General features: G+C 46.5%; 1 protein-coding gene across 2 annotated transcripts in view; it reads right to left on the reverse strand.

The window, feature by feature from the left end:
* The window catches only part of ZNRF3 (zinc and ring finger 3), a 147382-nt gene that overhangs the window by 38313 nt on the left and 89039 nt on the right, over positions 1-20030 (reverse strand). For both annotated transcript variants that reach the window (XM_032603241.1, XM_032603242.1), the window contains exon 2: positions 19444-19569. In XM_032603241.1, the coding sequence (XP_032459132.1) occupies positions 19444-19569 (126 nt within the window). The remainder of the gene's footprint in view (positions 1-19443; positions 19570-20030) is intronic.

Here is a 20030-nt window from a genome sequence, read left to right on the forward strand (position 1 = left end):
AATAGTGCAGCCAGCTTGCTGGACCCCTGTGGCCAGCCTAGGAACAGCCTTGGAACCTTCTGTGCAGTTCCGTATCATTCTTTGTATCCACAACAGCACATCTTCCAACATGTCGAGTCCCTGAGAGCCTGGCCCAGGAAGTAAAATTTCTCTTCCTTTCTGGAATTCTCAGGACAACAGTAAATTCTAAACCAAGACTGAGTAGTAAGATATGCTTGTATAACTTTCTATGTGTAAGAAAATGTTAGCTGATGATGAATTAAGGAGCAAGTGCAAAAGAGAGAGAAGAGACAACAAAAGCACAGGCCACAAAAGGAAAAAAAAAACTGGAAATCTGGATTTCAACTCAATTAAAAAATGGGCAATGGACTTGAACAGTCCTTCTCCAAAGCAGATATACAAATAGCCAATAAGCACATGAAAAAATGCTCAGCATCACTAATCATTAGGAAAATGCAAGTCAAAATCACAGTGAAAAACCACCTCACACCTCTTAAGATGACTATTCTACAAAACAAAACAGAAAACAAGAAGTGTTGATGGGATGTGGAGAAATTGAACCCTTGTACATTACTGGCGGGAATGCAAAATGGTGCAACTGTTGCAGAAAATGGAATTACCGTATGACCCAGCAATTCCACTTCTGGGTATATACCCAAAAGAACCAAAAGTAGGGTCTTAAAAAGACATTTGTATTCATAGTAACATTATTCACAATACCCAAAAGATGGAAACAACCCAAATGTCCATCGAGGGATGAATGCATAAACAAACATGGTGTATACATACAGTGGGATATTACGCAGCCATAAAAAGGAAGGAAATTCTGATACGTGCTACAGCATGGATGAACCTTAAAGACATTATGCTAAGTAAAAAGCACATAAAAGGACAAATATTATATGATTCCACTTACATGAGGCACCTGGAGTAGTCAAATTCATAGAGACAAAAAGTAGAATGGTGGCTGCCAGGGGCTGGGGAGAGGGATGAATGCAAAGTTAGTATTTAACGGGTACCGAGTTTCAACTGTAGAAAATGAGAAAGTTCTGGAGATGGATGGTGGTGATGGTGGCACAAAATGTGAATGCACTTAATGCCACAGAATTGCACACTTGAAAATGCCTAAAATGGTAACTTTACATTATGTATATATTGAACCACGATTTAGAGAGAGAGAGAGAGAGAGAGAGAAAATTCAGGGTAAAAAGAATTAGCGTCACAGGGAAGGGAAATTAGAGCCCTGTTTGTGTTTTACGTTGGCCGGGCAGGTTCTACCAAGCACCACTTTAGTTCAATCATGTAAAACTTCTCTGGGATTTTACATTTTAAGGCCTCTGATACGTTGTTTTATTCCTCTCTTTTACTTAAATTGCCACAGAATAGCAATTTACAGCAACATCATAGAAATGTCCAAACTGGGAATCTATTTCTAGGCCTAATCACATCCTGGTTCCCTCTGCTGGGACCACGTGCCCCTCCCCTCCACTGTGTGTTCCTCTTTTGCACACCTCTTGATACACTCCCTGGAAATGCCTTCCCTACCAAGGGGATCTCCTGTCTACTAAAACCACACGGCCGGGTCAAGCTGCTCTTTCTGACCCACCCTGGGACACACCAACTACACACCAGCAGGCTACTCCTGCTGGCCCCACTCCTGGCATTTCCTCCTGCATCCCTTTCTTACCCCAAACCCACCCATTCTTGAAGGTTCGGTTTCACCTCTTCTGTGAAGCCTTCCCTTGCTAACATACCACAGACCCAGAAAGACTTTTAAGAGAAAGCAATGTATAAGCAAAGACCTGGAGAAGTCTGTCCTAATTTTCTCCCCATGACGGCCTTGCAGTGCCCAGAGGGTGGTTGGAGCCCTGTGGACACCCCGAAGCTACCTCTGTAGATCAAGGGACCATGGCAACCAGGGCAAAGGAGTATGTGGGAAGCTGTAGTTCTGAGCCATCAGGTAAATTTAACATCCTGTACACATCCGCATCTTAAATGACAAACTCTGGCCCAATAACTGAATAAACCTCGGTAACAAAAAAGATTAATTGGCTCCCTATACTATCACAGCCACAGAACTTGGACAAACAATAGAACTGAATTGGAGAATCAATTTCGAGCGGTGAGAGACATCCAATTCTCCTAATCCTTCTATTAAAGGTGCCAACAAGGATAGTTGTTAGCATAACTGGTGAAAAACCAATAACCTTCTTCTGAAGAACTGCTAAATTCAAGTCAAGAGCCATCATCAATGCACTCTCCACCTGCCATCCCACGCCCATCCCATTTAGTTCTGTCCTGAGAACACACAGAAAGAAAACAGTGCTCATTCATTCAGCCTTGAAGTACTACGCCCAAGTTAGGCCTGACACTGGGGAGAAAGGAAAGACAGAAAAACCCAAAAGTTTCAAGTGAATCAAGAACCCTAACCTCTCTTTCCTAGTTTCTTCAAGACACGTGCCTGACACCTAAAAGGGCCAAAGTAAATCACACCACCATTAATTTCTGCATGTCGAGGTAGATAAAGAATCTCGAGAGAGTTGGCTCAGAACCTGGAATGAGGGAAGCCATCACTTCCAGGAGCATGCACTCGGGTGAACAGCTATCCCTGGACCCCATGACCACGGCCAGACTCTGAACAGCTCAAGGTCTCCAACTCCCACTAGTAAGAATACAGTTTGGAGCATGTACTCTGCCCACCAAACAGGACATGGTGATGATGACATTTTTTAATACACAGAACTTGTGCCATCCTTGCATGTCCTTCCTCATCATCTGAGTGTGCAAACGAGAGAAGTACCATTTCAGATAGTTTTGTGAAAAGGAAAGAGATACAGTTTTTATAGAAGGGGCAAATGAGCAAAAGAAAAAGAGGAGGTACGATCAAAATATTACAAAAGGTAAAGATAGGTAGCAAATTAACAGCTGGAGAAACATCCAATTTCCCACACATGCTCTAGCTCAGGAAGCTCAAGGCAGAAATTAACATCTTGGGCCGCAAGGGAGGGGGGCAGGCTTGACATTTGAAAGGTGAGCTCTCAGAGGACATTCACCTTTTACTTCCAGCATCACTGTACAGCAGCCCTCCCAGATGGTTAACACTGATTCTGTCTCTCCAAACAATGTGAGAGGCTCCACTCCTCTGCATTATTCAACAAACAAGCAAAGATGAAAGTCAAACCTGGAGGTGAGGGGTAGGGTGACTGCTCTGGCATCCGTGGTCCTGGAGGAGTGAGCAGATACCCTCCTCACCCTGGCTCTGGGGACAGGAAGCCAGGGTCACCTGCCTTGACTCCATTCTCTGCTGACCCCAAAGGCTAACGGAGAAAGTCCCACATGGCCTGCCAGTCCCATGACCTTCCTCAGTCCAAGCCTCCTCTTCCTTCCCCTCTCTTATCCCCAATGAGGCCACCTCTCTTCCAGTTATAAGGGGCTTAGGCTTTGTTCTTTCCTTCAACTTCAGAGAGGCTCCCAAAGGCTCACCACCTGTAATCTCTACATCCCATCCAAATCTAGCAGGGGCACGCAAGACGGGCGTACACATGCACTCGCCTGCCCTGTGCACATCCACACGCTCTGCTGAGGGTTATTTCTGCGAGGCTGCACAGCCTCACTCGGCAGAGGCAAGGTTCTCCTCCTGGCAAGCGAGGGTCAGAGGCCTGACTCGGAGGAGCTGCTTATTGTGTGGCCGCCTGGGGCGGGCAGCTCAAGCACCGGGAGGGGAAAGGTTCCCTTTGAAGCACATGGCGCTGAGCGCTTCCCAGTGACCATGGAAACAGGCGCAGTGGGTTCCCAGCCTGAGAACCAGGGAGAGCAGCCATGATTCAAACACAAAACACACACTGGGTCTGAAAAGCAGAGACAGGAGGGGCTGGGGTGAGGGGCAGGCGGCTGAGCTGGCAGGAACTGAGCGGCTCCCTGGTAGGAAAATCTGGCCAGTGAAGCCAAGCAGGTTCACAGGGTTTCCTTTTCATTCCCGAGGCTTTCTTCTCGCTCCCGTCACTGCCCCTCGGGTCCTATTCAGCACCTCATCAGATCAGTAGAGCCGGGCCTTTGGCTGGCCTGCTGGCGGCGGGGCCTGGAACCGGGAGGGAGGTGATCAAAGGGGCCGCTGGTGCAGCCACCACCCTCCTCCCGCCAGCCCTCCTGCCCTCCTCAGATGAGGCCCTGCCAAGGTGATCCAGTGGAAGCCACTGGGGGAGGGCAAGGAAGAGAGGGAGTTTTCACGTCTGCCGTTCTGTTAGAAGAGACACAAAGCACAGCTTGAATGGAGGAGACATGCCACTAGCAGGTCAGAGCAACCTCCTTCTGGGATGTCTCTGCTCTTAAACCAGGAGACCCAGAAGCCACCTAGACTGATGCAATTGGGATGCACGTGGATGCCCAGCCCCGCTAAGACATGCTACTTCCGGGTCCTCTTTCATAGCTGTCCACCTCCTAACCCTCGAGATGGATGAAGTTACACTGAAAAAGTTATCTCAGATGCTATGCCCCGTCTCTTCAGCGTTCCAATTTAAAAGGGGAGAAAAAGCTATCGGGGATTTTTTCAGCAAGGAAGAGGAAGCTATGCGATTAGAATCTGTTAAGGAGGAAAGATCTCTCCCTTACTGATAAGTATCTTTCCTCTCGGGATCAAAGTCCAACAGCGTCCTACTGGGCACAGGGCCAGGGACAGTGAGAGAAGCGAGCCCACTTCTCGGCCAGGCCTTTTCGCCACTGCCGAGCAGGGTAGGCTCTGGCCCTGACCAGCAGCTCTTGAGGAAGGCAGTGTTTGGACAGGCCTGTAATTTGAAAAGCCCATGAGGTGCGTTCTCCCTTGCTTACCTTTGTTGGGCTGCCAAAATATTTACTTGACTTCTTAACTCTAAATCTCTGAAACACACCTGCATTGCCTAAAACAGGCAATTTTCTTATTTTCTCTCATTCATAGAGGAGAGCCCAACCTAAGCAGAGATGACAATAGCACAGAGGGATAAAGAGGGTGAGGGCCTGGTAAGAGATGCAGCTTTACAGAATACCACCTTCTTAACATAATACAGGGCTTAAGAGATGGGTGTATACTGCATTTGTCTTTTTTTTTGGTGGTGATGGGGGTTCGTTTGCAGGGCAGTGTGGATAGCTGAAAGCAATTCTCCAAGTAATCCTTTTGCAAAACAAACTGACTCTACTTTGACCTTTAGGGAAGAGTCCACTTCCATGTCAAGTAAACATTCTGTGTGGTAGCCAGTTGCATCCAGTCTCCTATCTATCGGATCGATGGGTGGATCGATCTATCCATCTTAACATAATCATGATATAAAAGCTAACCGCACTGTAATATAGCAGAGGAACTCAAGACTACATAACAGGAAAACTGGGGTGCTTGAACAACAGACAGTATTTGCAGGGTCTTAGATGAATTTCAGATGCTATAAATGACACAGAAATAACTACAAAAACTTTTCTCCCTTTTCTCGGTGCTTCTGGCCCCATGAGAAAGAACTTGGGAAAAGTCTCAGGCCTAGCAGGCATGAAGTCACTGCACCACCAGCTCCTCTGCCATGTGTGCCCGTCTATCAGCTCCCATTTCTGCAGGGCGCTTTCTGATTGCCAAGGCTGAGTGAAGTCAGGCCTTCCAGACAGGTTGTGGGTTATGGCTAGAACTCAATGGAAGGTCCCTGCACTGCCTGTTGGTGCTGCTCTTAGGAGCACAGCATCCTGGTCGATGACCCTCAACCCTGAAGACTGTACCTACACTCTCTTCTGAGAACAGGGGTGTGGCCATCAGTTAGGGGGAATTAGTTTCACAGTCTGGTGGCTCATCAGTAAACCTCTGAGAGAAAAATTATTTTAGAAACATTTCAAGATCTTGAGTGTTCTAAAATGGGACCTTTGAGCTATTGTCTTTTCAAAGGCATTATTAGCACAGCAGAGGTGGGAGCCTTACTGACAGCTGTCACTCGCCTACGTCCTTTCTGTAGCATTTCAGATTTGGCTCTTCTTTTCTCTTTATTTTGATAGACTGTCTTGTCTTCCCTACTTAAACCTGACAGGATATAACCTTAAACCCTAAAGAAATCGGGTCCCTAACTCTGGTCAGCAGGAGTACCCATATTCATGGGCATTTGCTGGGATTCTAGGAAGTGGCAGGCCAGTCTCTTCCAAAACTATCATTAGCTAAAAAAAGGAGAAGGCTGGGCAGTAGCTCTGCTGCCTTTCCATATATTTAACCCAGCCATTCAGCTACTGAGCTGGAACTGAAGGAGTCCTCACCACTGCATGCCCCGTGCTGGACCAGCCACCTGCCATAGGATACGTGGAGACTGTAGTGGCTCAGATCACCCCGGTGAAATCAAGGGATCTGGAGAGCAGCTCAAGGCAAGGACTGGCGATGAAGAGAGACCAGTGCTTCCTGGCCCTCTGTTAGCTTTAAGCTTCTGAAAAGAAAGAGAATAAATTCTTTATTACAAATCCCAGAAGGGCTTTAAATATACGACCATGTAAAATACCACACTAAAGATGACTAGTGGGTCTCAGTGAAAGAATGAGCTTTCCATCCTGTGATAAACCACAATGGAAAAGAATATGAAAAAGAATATATATATGTATAACTCAATCACTTTGCTGTACAAAAGAAATTGACACAACATTGTAAATCAACTACACTTCAATAAAATTAAAAAGAATGAGCTTTCCAATGGTTTCTTAGGCATGACACCAAAAGAAAACAGATCAACTGAACTTTGCTGAAATTTAAATTTTTATGCTTCAAAGGACACTAGCAACAAAGTGAAAGAAACCCCATAGAATAGGAGAAAATATTTGCAAATCATGTGTCTGATAAGGGACATGTATCTAGGATACATAAAGAACACTTACAACTCAATAATAAAGAGATAAATTATCAATTAAAAAATGGGCAAAGGATCTGAAGAGATATTTCGCCAAAGAAGATATACAACCCTTCAATAAGCTCATGGAAAAGATGTTCAACATCATTAGCCATCAGGGAAATGCAAATCAAAACCACAATGAGATACCACTTCATACCCACTAGGATGGCTGTAATCAAAAAGACAGATAATAACAAGTGTTGGCTAGGATGTGGAGAAATCATACACTGCTGGCAGTAATGCAGAATGTGTGGCCACTTTGAAAAACAGTCTGGCAGTTCCTCAGAGGTTAAACAGTTACCATATGACCCAGCAATTCCACTCTTAGTTATTTATCCAAGAGAACTGAAAACCTATACCTACACAAAATCATGTACACAGGGACTTCCCTGGTGGTCCCGTGGTAAAGAATCTGCCTTACAATGCAGGGGACACGGGTTCGATCCCTGGTCAGGGAACTAAGATCCCACATGCCGTGGGGCAACTAAGCCCACACACCACAACTACTGAGCTCGTGCACCTCAACTAGAGAGCCCACACACCACAACTACAGGGCCCATGTGCCCCGGAGTCTGTGCACCACAACTAGAGAAGAGAAAACCCACATGCCACAACTAGAGAGAAGCCTGTGCGCCACAATGAAGAGCCCGTGCACCTCAGCGAATGTCCCGCATGCTGCCACAAATGTCCCGCATGCTGCAACTAAGACCTGATGCAGCCAAAAATAAATAAAATAAATAATAAATAAATCTTAAAAAAGAAATCATGTACACAAATGTTCACAGATTATTCTTAGTAACCAAAATGTCCATCAACTGATAAACAAGCAATAAACACACAATGAACTATTATTTGGCAATAAGAAGAAATGATGTACTGCTGACTGCTGCTTGCTGCAACACGGATGAACCCTGAAGACATAATGGTAAACAAAAAGAAACAAATACAAAAGACCACATTCTGCATGACTCCATTTATACGGAATGTCCAGGATGGAAGGGAGATGACGGCTCAGCGGTAAGGGGTTTCTTTTTGGGTTGATGGAAATGTTCAGACATCTGATAAGGGACTTGTATCTAATAATATTTAAAGAACATGAAAATACTAAAATTGATTGTGGTGGTAGTTGCACAATTCTATGAATATACTAAAAACCACTGGACACTTAGAGAAAAAGAAGCCTTCATGTGGGAACAATCTTATCAGTCATTTCTGTTCTATTTCTGTATAGAGTCCAATCATCTATTTCTTGAACAGAAATGTGTAGAAAAGTTTTGGTGGTGAAACAATCTTGGGTAACCGAAAGTTGAAATAGGCTTAGTAGTTGGTTTTAACCACAGTATACATTTCCTAATAAAAATTTTGTGTGCGTGCTGGAATGGAGTGAAACTTGAATATGGCAATTACAATAATGAACAGATTCTGAAAGCAGCTCCCCATGCTGACAGAGTTGGGGCAGGGTTATGATATACTCACTAAGTGGGAGAGGATGAGGATTAACTAGGATTCCCTGCTGTAAAGAATACCACAGGCATTTGCTTTCTTGATTTACTGATGGATTAATTCTTTTAAATGTGTTCGCAAGCATATTTCACTTAACTCTGGGACTGTGTTCTAAAACAACAAAAATTAAAACAGTGTGGTATTGGCCCAAAAAGGGATACAGAACTTGACAGTAGATAACACAGGATGTGATTCTGTTACAGAATTCAGTAGAACAGAATATATTTTTTAAAAGGAGGAAGATACATAAAATGAAGGCAATGACAACTCTGAGAGAGAGAGATTCTACTTAGCCACTCCCTGATATTACACATCAAAATAAATTTTGAGTGATTTAAAGGTGTAATATATTAAAACCAGTGATCACAGAAAATGTAGAAAAGGCAAAAATGATTCTAAGCTTGCAAGGGAGGGAAGAAAATAATTAAGTTTAAAAGCAATAGAAGAAATCATGAAGGAGTGATGACTATGTAAAATTTTAAACTTCTGCATGCCAAGAGAGCTAAAACAAAAAAAAAATTAGTAAACAAAAAGGGCTAGTTTAAAAATATTCCAAAATGACAAGGAATTAATACATTGCTATAAAAAAAAAAACCTACATTAAGATCCACACATAAACGAGCAAGGGACCAGAATAGACAATTCACAAGAGAGGAAATTTAATTAGTAGATGGAAAAATGCTTGGCGCTTAATACTTGCTAATAATCAAAGAAATGCGAATGAAAACAATGAAGTACTATCTTTATCTTTCAAACTAGTAAAGAAACATTAATGATAACAGTCAATGTTAGCATTGTTTCTGTGGAAAATGGGGCAAGGTAAACTGAGGGAACTTTCCTGAGAAGCAATTTGTAACTGTTTGCACCAAGAATCATTTAAAAATGTTCATATCCTTTGATCTATAATCTCCTCCTGGAATATTACCATGAGAGAATAATTCAAAGAGGAAAAAAACCCCCAAAAGCCCATCTTACATAAATAAAGCTTTCAGTTTGGTTTCTTTGTAAGGATTAAAAATAAAACAGAAGCAATCTAATTACTGAACCCTGGGGGAATGGTCAACTACATCACAGTATGTTCTATTGTCATGTTATGCAACCAATAAAATGATAGGTTATGAAGATAATAGCAAACTGGTAAAATGACTAGCATATGTTATTAAGTTTGAAAAGGCAGAACAGATGTTCATACCTTCATAATAATTACGTTAAAAATCAGACTTGGGTTCCCTGGAAGACAGGAAGGAAATAAACCAAGATTGACAGTACATGTGTTAAAGGAGCAAAATTAAAGTTGGGTTTTCTCCTTCTATTTTTAAATTCTCCATAATTAATTGTTTCATGCAACAAATATCTACCGAGTGCCCACTATATGTATGAGGCACTGTTCCTGGCCCTAGGAATATGAGAATTACACACTTAAAAAAAAAAAAAAAAAAAAGACAAAGGGACCAGAAAATTTGTTAGTTACAGAAACAGTAAAATAAGTTAATGCTATAAATTTTGGGTATACCTTTAAAATTAGGGGTTATAAAAATGTTAAGATTCTAGGGCTTCCCTGGTGGCGCAGTGGTTGAGAGTCCGCCTGCCGATGCAGGGGACATGGGTTCATGCCCCGGTCTGGGAAGATCCCACATGCTGCGGAGCGGCTGGGCCCGTGAGCCATGGCCGCTGAGCCTGCGCGCCCGGAGCCTGTGCTCCGCAACGGGAGAGGCCACAACAGTGAGAGGCCCGCACACCGCAAAAAAAAAAAAAGTTAAGATTCTAGCAACTGAAACCCTAAAAAAAAAGAAAAAACACTAAGAAAATAACTCATTTAAAAAACCAATCTACTATGCTTACAAATAGATGAAAAAGAAAGCTTTTGAAGCTAAACGCTTTAAAATTTGATTAAGAGCAAGCCAAGGTAACAAAAGTTCCTTGCATATTCCACATTCTTTTCTCTGAGGTTAAGTTAAAAGTTGATACATTTGTAAACATCTATCAGCAACCTGGTAAGGTGTAATAGTGAAGGCTGAGGGCTTTACACATGCCAAGAAACAGCCAAAGTTCTTCAGGCTGACTAGAATTTTATTGCATCCAGCAGTGCATAGAACTACTGGAATGTGTTGATACTCTTTTATTATTTTTATAACTAGCAAAAATGATGCAGAATTTAAAGGATTTCAGTATCCCAAATGTTTAGACTGCCTCGAACTTAAAACAGCACAGAAAGTATTAGAACACACAGCCCAAGGTCTGATTTGGAAAATAAGATCACCAAAGCTGAATGCTACCTTTTATCAAATGAAATATGGTGCTTTCTGTAAGGGGAACAAACACGAAAGACAGAGGACGAGGCAAAGAAGTGGCTTTTGTCCACAGTCTGAGAAGGTCTTGTGACCAAGGTTAGCAGACAAGATCTGGCCAGGGGCTTCCCTGGTGGTGCAGTGGTTGAGAGTCTGCCTGCTGATGCAGGGGACACGGGTTCGTGCCCCGGTCCGGGAAGATCCCACATGCCGCGGAGCGGCTGGGCCCGTGAGCCATGGCCGCTGAGCCTGCGTGTCTGGAGCCTGTGCTCCGCAACGGGAGAGGCCACAACAGTGATAGGCCCGCGTACCGCAAAAAAAAAAAAAAAAAAGAAAAAAAAAAGATCTGGCCAGTATTCCCGTTCCTCCACGTCTTCACCCAATGGGTCTCTCCACCCAGGTTGGGCACCCAGGCGCCCTCCTGCACAGGTGCATCTCAAGTGCCCTAGACTGTGAGCTGGTCAAACCTCGTGCACAGGTTCTCCACGTAGATTGGTAACCAGTTACATGAAGTCACTGTCAAGACGGGCCCCCACCAAATCTGAAATGCCCCTGGACATGGCCAGAAACGCACTCGAGGGACAGCCCACTGCTGCTTATTTGGGTTAATTCACTCACACAGCCAGGTGCGTGCAAGACCCCTCTCTCTGAGAACAGTGAGCAGATGGGACTTTGGGGCTTATCTCCAGGTATAAGAGATTCAGGTCACCTGACTTGGGACTGGTACTATACATATTATCATGACTTAATATGTTAGGTTTTAACTTCGGTTATTATTCAAAACGGCCTCTCAAAAGTCGACAAGGTCATCAGCTGTTTTTGATGGTTTTTCTGCTGGCTCGTCACACCAGTCCTAGTCTTCTAGGACAGCCTCATTTGTGGCCCCTGCTCTATTGATAGCCTGGCTCAATCAGAGGGGACAATGGCCAGAAGGAGTGTTGTGAGCCAGGCTTCCCCCAGGCTGGGGAGATGGCCATCAGCCTGTGCTCCTTGGGTTGGCAGAAACATTATTTGTTCTGTTCACTCGCTCTATCTTCAAAACTCCCTTAAGTCTTTCAGAGGATTTCAAATAATGGTTTCAGTTAGCCTTTTATAGCTGAAAATGTCTCAGACCTAGTTTAAGAAAAAAAAAAAAGTCTTGTTCTTAATATAGCCTTTTAACCAAGAGGTTCCTGGAAGATTTAGGCATAGAAGAAAAGCATCAGATTAAAAGTCTGTGACTTTCAAATCAGACACATGACCTTAGAAAAAAAGTAGGAGTCCCCAAGTTTTTCCTTTTTCCATTCATATCATGTCAATCTTTTACTCCTGATCTGATTTCTTTCACTAAGTTCCTTTCTTGCTTTCCTTTTTAACCAAAGATGGGAGGTATTTACCCAAGTACTCCTTAAAATAAACCTGAAGAGCCTTCCAAACTTCCTCTCCAACCAGAAACCCACCTTACCTCAGGAGTATGTTTAGAGAAGGGAGGAAATTGATATTTATTGAGTATTCACACACTCCGAGAACTCGATACACATCATTTTTTTAATTGTCACAACTATCTTTACAGAGGGCAATATGGAGAAACAAAGACTAAGAGAGGTTAACTGGACTAAAGTGAGGAGCGCAGAGGACCGCAGGGAGCCCAGATCGTGAAGCCACGCAGCATAGTTGCAAACCGTGCTCCCTGCACTCCTCACGTGGAAACACAAACGTGCTCTAACACTGCTCGTGCACTTCAACAAACACACCACAGGACACCATGAACCTGTCTCTGTACTGGAGGCCAGCAGGGCAGAGAAGCAAAGGATGAAGGAAGAAGTGGAATTTAAGGTCTTCTTAGGGAGAGAAAACGTGTCACAGAAAGACAGGAATTCTCAATGGTGACACTACTGACATTGGGGCCAGAATGTTCTTTGTTGTAGGGGGGCTGGCCTATGCCTTGTAGGGTGATGAGCAGCAGCCCCACCCCCATCCTCGCCTGGATATTTTTGTCTGAAAACCAAAAATGTCTCCAGATATTGCCAAATGTCCCCTGGGGCAGTGTGTGTGTGTGTGTGTGTGTGCGCGCGCGCGCACATGGGCGCACACTGTGTACGCCCCCAGTTGAGAACCGCTGCAATAAGATGCCTTGGGTAACATGCTCTGGGAAGGTGTGACACAGGTAAGGGTCCCAAGCACAGGTGCTCCCAAGGATACCACGGCAATGAGTTGTGGGTAGTCACAGTACCCTGAGCTCAGGTATGTGGCAAATATCACACTCACTTCCCTGCCTCAAGAGGCCAATGCCTGTGATGGGGGCAGCTGCTCTGAGACCCTGCTCCAGTCAGCCACCACCTTCCTTTCAAGTCAGACCCTAAGATTTTAGTCCCACCATCGCTCTTGAGACAAAGCGGGGAATCTCATTCTCAGGAGCGCTAGGCTGGGCTCGGCCTAAGGGCCGGGGCACCCAATACTGCAGGAAACACCCATCTGTGACCAAACTCTGAACGAGAAGGGCACGACGAGCCCCCTGCCCCCTCCACCGCCCATCTCCAGAACTTTTCCACCTCCTCCCGAAACTCTGTCCCCGTTAAACTCTAATTCCTCATTCTCCCCTTCCCGCAGCCCTGGCAACCACCACTCTATTTTCTGTCTCTAAGGATCTGACTACTTAAGTAACAGCACTGTGAGTGCTGAAAGAAACTGAAGGATAATAAGGGAGGGAAGGAGGGAGGGAGGGAGAGAGGATGTGCACCAAGAGCTGCTAATTTGTGTTTCCAGCCACACGTGAACCTGACACACACTCTCCCTGAGGTGCCTCGAGGTTCCTGTCTCCTGAGGTAGAAATGGGCAGAGGGGTTCAGGAACCATCCCAGGTCACATGGATTAAAGGGTTGGAACTGGGGTTTAAATTCAGGTTAGTTTGATGACTAAACCCCAGTCTTAACCATTATGTGTTCCCTCTCCTCCCAACCATCCTGAAAATATTAAATTCCTTTGATTCTGTTTTCTGCCTTGTGGTCACTTTGGTCACTAAGGTCTTTGTTCTCTTTGAAGAAGTTACCTAGACACTCCGAGGGCTGGATGTGGGTCGGTGGATGTGAACGCAAGGGTCAGTTCTCCACTGACCATCCCCCCACCCACCCACCGGGTTTCACGCTGCTCATCAGAAGAGCCAGGACTGCCGAGCCGCTCCCATGCCTCACAGGCACAGTGGTTTCCGGCGGTGTCCACCTGCCGTGCGCTCGGCCAGGCTGCTGCTGCAGGTGGAAACTGGAGAGGCGAGATGAAGAGCCGGGAAATCTGAAGGTGAACACGAGGTGTCCTTGGCAACGTCACAGGCTGGAGCCTCACTGAAGTGTTCAAGAGACTTGACGTCTGGGCCCATTTAGCTCCAGAAGCACCCACCAGCAGAGTAACCTGACCCTCCCCTCTCCCACCAGCCTAGACACACTGCCAAATGAACATCCCCACAACCTTCAGTGGCTCCCAGCTTCCTGGGGGATGAAGATGAAACTCCTTCATCCGAAACCCTCTTCCTGCCCCAGCAACTTTCAATGCCCCCTGAGGAACTTGCTCCCGTTCTTCCCGCCCTCTTCCTGGAGATTATGTGCCCGCCTCAGAGCCCCAACCCCTCCGGCCCTGGGGACGTGCTTCTCCTCACTCACAACCACTGTCTGTGCCAGCGACTGGCCCTCGGTTCAGGGCAAGAGGAGGTGACTCTTGCCAGCACACAGGAACCAGAGCAGGCCCTTCCAACTGGCGCCTCTCTGACCGACCTGGGATAAACTGAGGCCATCGCCCAGCGGCTTGTGAGTGCACATGTGATTGGGTGACTGAGGGAGCTGCTTGGGGATGGTAGCCCAGCACTGCCCCCACCAGCTTCCTTCTGGAAGGCACACCTTCCACCCACGCCGCACACACGGCTGGGCAGTCGCAGTATACTCCCAGCCCCGGATGACAGCTGACCAGACTACAGGTGAGCACCTGATCCAAGATGGGCCACTAAATCCCTTTTCTGGAATCCTTTAGACTTGAAACCAAGAGCGACAGGCCAAGGGATATTGGGGTGCTGTCCCCGACCAAGGAGGTGGGGGGGTGGGGAATAACGCAGATTCCCAGAAGACCTAAGCCCTGTGGTCGGCGGTTCCAGAGGAGCAGCAGCGCCCCCATCACAGGCTCCCTGACGACACACTCAGGCGCTTCCAGAGCAGATTCCCCTTTCGGCTCAACACAGCTCAAGCACGGTTTCTATTCACCAACAGTCCTTGCCCAGCCAGTGACTACTGAAACGCATCCGATTTTTATCTAGAAAAACCGGCAAGGGCAAAAGGAGGCAGGAGGAAGAAACCAGCGCTGATGCGGCGGCGTGACAGTCCTGATCTCAGATCTCGGCTCAGCAATTGGGAGCCGTTGGATCTCAGGTTAGGTTGAGATCTCCTCATCGTAAGATGGGAATCTGGACACGGTCCCAGAGTTGGCCTGACAATGAGAGGAGACGCTGCTCGGAAAGCTCTCGGCATTTGGCAAGCACCCACCACACGAGGGCTGCTCTTACACTCTTTCCAGGTGTCCCCCAAGAGCCAGGCTCTGTGTTCAGGGCCCCTCGCAGTACCCCCAACACAGTGACAAGGGCAGCATGAGCCCCAAGAAGTGAAGTGACCTTCTCGAGGTCACTCAGCCAGCGCTGCATCTCTTTGACCTAAATCCCTTGTTTTTCTTGTCTTTCTACTAACTTTCTGCTGTCCTCCTAAGGACTGGCAAGAGCCAATTTCATGCCTGTTGTCCACCCTGCCCTTCAAAACCATCCCTACGAGTCCACTCCAGCGTGGGGTGTGAGGGAGGGAGGCTGGTTTTCTTCCACGATTGGTGAATCTGGGCCAGGCGGGCTGTGTTAGATCTGAGCACGTCTTGTGTGTTCCCTGCCACGAGGCTCTCCATGAGGTGGAAGAGTCATAAGAACCACGGCTATTAAAGTCGACCTTCCAATGTCTTACCAATCCCGTAAGATGCTTAAATAATAAATACTGTTTGAACCGAAGGGTTAAAATGCCTGGGGCATAAACACAGACTCCTGCACTTTGCGGATGGTTTAAGACCCTTACTTTCAATAGCAAGCTGCTCAGTAACGTCTATTATTTTCTGTTTCAATTTCCGAGGACGTAAACTGTTGCAGGTTAACAGAGACTTTCAAGGCCGCACCTAGAAATCCCAAAAAACTAGAATGTCAAGGGGAGATTTTTAATATGATACAGAAGTTCAAAATGTTAGACAATCAAGGAGCCCAGAACAGCCTCTTCACATGAAGTGGAAAAGAAGGGCCCAGAAAGCGGAAGGGATTTGCCCGGGGCCTGGCCTGGTGCCCTGGCCTGCTACGTTCCTGGGGAGCTCACCCCCACCCCAACTCTGCCCCCCCTAGCTGATCCGACTGTCTGTCCTGCCTCCTCCAGAATCAAAAAGATTATAAGGAGGGGATCATAAATCATTTTTCTCTCATGAGTTTATAGTGTTCCTTTTTTGGAGTTCAAAAGCACTCAGTAATAAACCGAGGTGATGAGTTTATGTCTTTCCCTTTTAAAATGAAACTTTATTTGAACTCCTGGAGAGGCATTTACGTTTTCTTAATTTAGGACATTCCTCTGTTATTTTCAACATTTCACCCCATGGCACTTTCTGTGGGCAGGTGGGTGATGGGGGTAGGTGATGGGGGAGGGAGAGGGGTCTGCGTCTGGCCCTCCCCCTTCTCCCTCAGGCTCCTCCAAACGCCCGACAGCATACCCCCCCCCCCTATGGTTTTCAACATCTACACGGAGGAGTCCCTCCCCCACCCCCACGGGGACCTGGCTGTAGCGTCTTCCTTTTGTGCTTCTCTTAGCTGCCCACCTCCTTCTTGCCTTCACCACTAAGGGCAAAGAAAGGGTAGAAAACCATGCTGTGTGTCTGCAGGTGAGCAGGCCACCCGTGAGGACCACTTTGCTCTTCCTACCCTAGCCTCTTGCCACTGCACTTGGGGGCTCAGAAAGAAAGAAAACAGTTAGCGAAGTTAATAAAATTGAAGCTGAAAACAACTACACTTAAGAACAAGGTGAGAGAGCAGAAAGGGGAGAGGGGAGAGGGGAGAGGGGAGAGGGGAGAGGGGAGAGGGGAGAGGGGAGAGGGGAGAGGGGAGAGGGGAGAGGGGAGAGGGGAGAGGGGAGAGGGGAGAGGGGAGAGGGGAGAGGGGAGAGGGGAGAGGGGAGAGGGGAGAGGGGAGAGGGGAGAGGGGAGAGGGGAGAGGGGAGAGGGGAGAGGGGAGAGGGGAGAGGGGAGAGGGGAGAGGGGAGAGGGGAGAGGGGAGAGGGGAGAGGGGAGAGGGGAGAGATGCCTGACTCTTTGTACCTCCTGTACCAACCCAGGTTTTAAGCAAAAGCTAAACCGTCTTGCTTTGTCTGGCCCAAGCGCGTTGGCTAATGATTTTATTCAGGTGTTAAGCCAAATTTCAGTAATTAACCACATGCAAATGTGGCCTGGCCACCACCACAGCCTCTCCAAACAGAAACATGTTTCTCCCAACACGGAGAAACATGGAGTGGGGTGCTGCTTGTTAGCAGGTACAACCATGCGCTTAGCTCCTGGGCCCCTGCATTCAATAAATACTTGGTGAATGAATAAACTCAAGAAATACTTAATGAGGCAATATATGTCGAGGGTTTTTATTCCCTGTGGCTTCACAGGCCGGCAGGCCAAACCATACAGAACTCTTCAAGTCAAACCACTACATGGTTGTCCCAGGCGGAGGGGGAGCGAGCAGTTGGGTTCTCTGAGGGACTTCAACACCACTAGGCCATGGGAGAACATGGGGTGTCCCCGAGGGGCCCTGTTCCAACCCATTTACAGACATGACAGACGCGTAGGTGGAGACCCACTGGAGTGGGGCAAACAAAATTAAGCTGAGCTGCTGAGCCCTGCGCAGCAGCAGCTTAAGTACAGGAGAAAATATTCTATTAGGAGAGTGCTACCTACAAGGAAAGCACTGTTCCTAATCTTTGGATGGAGCTGGCATTTCTCCTAGGAAAACACTAACGTATTCTCAAGGGGGTCACTGCTCTCTGAGCATCATTAGGCAGCTCTGGCCAACTATTTAAACGATGAAGTATCGGGGCCTGGGCTGCCTAAAACACATTGATTCAACTTTGAGAATTATAAACCAAATAGGTAATAGTCCCTGTGGGTTTTTTTTTTTTTTCCTTCTCCTTCTATAAAAGGGCAGGGGAACTTGACAAGTGGTCGGAAGCTACTCAGAAGACAAGTGGGACACAAACATCACAGATTAGATTCATGAGGGTCTCCTGGGCCAAAAGTCTTTCAGGAGACACCGGCTGGGACAGCTTTGACTGTGGGAAAGGCTCCCTATATCAAAACCACCTCTTCTCTGGCCTGAATCTCCTCAAGAGGTCAGAACCAGGACTGTTTTCCCCCCAGCTGTCTCCCCATGATACTTAGAACAGCAGCTTCTGAGAATATAAAAAATTCCCAAGCAATAACACTACCCTTAGGATATACTACCTTTCCTCCAACCAAAATTCTAACAACTTTCTCCAAACCTTTCCCTTTAACAAAATGATCCAGTTTAAAACAGGTTGTTGGGACTTCCCTGGTGGCACAGTGGTTAAGAATCCACCTGCCAATGCAGGGGCCACGGGTTCAAGCCCTGGTCCAGGAAGATCCCACATGTTGCGGTGCAACTAAGCCCGTGTGCCACAACTACTGAGCCCGCATGCTGCAACTACTGAAGCTCACGCCTAGAGCCGGTGCTCAGCAACAAAAGAAGCAACCACAGTGAGAAGCCCGCGCACCATAACGAAGAGCAGGTCCTGCTCACTGCAACTAGAGAAAGCCTGCGCGCGGCAACGAAGACCCAATGCAGCCAAAAATATAAAAAAAAACCAAAACAGGCTGTTACTGTCATATTTTAAGATCATTGACAGATGGTTTTCCAAAGTAAATGTATTTCTGTCTTTTATCTTATACTGCAGCCAGAGGTAATGCTGACCCTCAAGGCTAAGAAAGTTTTTTTTTTTTTAGTACTTCTAAACGGAATATCAATAGCCAATGGCAGTGAACATTTCTGGAGAGCTTTCTCTGCTAGACGTTTGTATCTCATCTCACCTGCTAACCATCCTATGAGGTAAGGTCTAATACAGGACCATAACTGCTATGTGCCATTCTGAAACTGAAAAAGCTCTACAACCCCAAAGTCTATTCAGAACTTACTTGGCAGCGAAACTTAATGGCCCTGAACTCATTTGGAGGCACAGCTGCCCTGAACTAACACGGGGCTATTTAGATTTTAGTTGTCCCACTTAATGTGTATATCCATGTAGTTTGCTACACAAATATGTTATGTGTTTGGTTCCTGAGGACGGCCCCACGTCTCCTGGGAGTTCCTTAATACAAAATATGTGCATCTTAATACCTTTCTAAATGCCCCAAATCTCAGAATTCTGAAATATCTGGCCCCAAGGGTGTAAGATAGGGATGGTGAATCTCTATTATCAACCCAGTTCACAGAGAAGAAACTGAGACTCCTCGAGGGGAAGTGACCTGCCCAAGGCTACACAGTGGGCAGGGTGGAGCCCACTCTGAGGCTGGCAGCTGCCATTAGAGTCCAAGCTTCTGGGTACCATGGGGGGCTGCTCCAAGCCATGACTTCAGCCAGGAAAGAGTGCCGTGCCAGCAAGGCTCTTCTCCGTAACCGGCTATTTGAGGAATTGGGGAAATAAGGGTGTGGAGAACACCAATCAAAACGGGAGCAATTCAGAGGGCCTCGTGCTTACCTTGCCGAGGACAGTAAGGCATGGTTTCGGGTCCAGTTCTGGTTGTTCCAGCTTCACCACTCCTACCCAGCCATATTCATACAAGTCCTCTTCATCATTGTTATTACACAGGCCCAGTGGGTGCATCTAGGAAACAAATGGAAAGAAAACTTCTGTAGGCAGGCTGCAGACCTGCTTGACTCCCGGTGTGCACGTCTCAGACTCAACAGTCAAAAACAACCTCAAAACTTAAAGTCATATGGGCGGGATGCATTTTTCAACCCATTGAGTGGATCCTATTTCAGTACAATGAGCTGAGCCCTGGGGAGAACACAATAGAGCCACTACAAATAGACTTCACAGATGCTTTCTCACTGCTTTGTAAGCAGTGGTCACCTAAGGTGGACACCACCCAATGGGATGTAGGAAAAGAGAGATAGCGTAACTCCCACATAAATCCCGGTCTAGATGGCTGTGAAATACCATAACATTCAGTGGCAGCTACAGAGGAGATGAGCTAGGTTAGCATCCAAAACTATTTGGCTTCCAGACCTTAACAACACATCTACTTCAACTGATGCAAGAGGACCTCGAAACACATTCAGGAA

The sequence above is a fragment of the Phocoena sinus genome, chromosome 14 (assembly GCF_008692025.1).
Source record: "Phocoena sinus isolate mPhoSin1 chromosome 14, mPhoSin1.pri, whole genome shotgun sequence".
Taxonomy (NCBI): Eukaryota; Metazoa; Chordata; class Mammalia; order Artiodactyla; family Phocoenidae; genus Phocoena; species Phocoena sinus.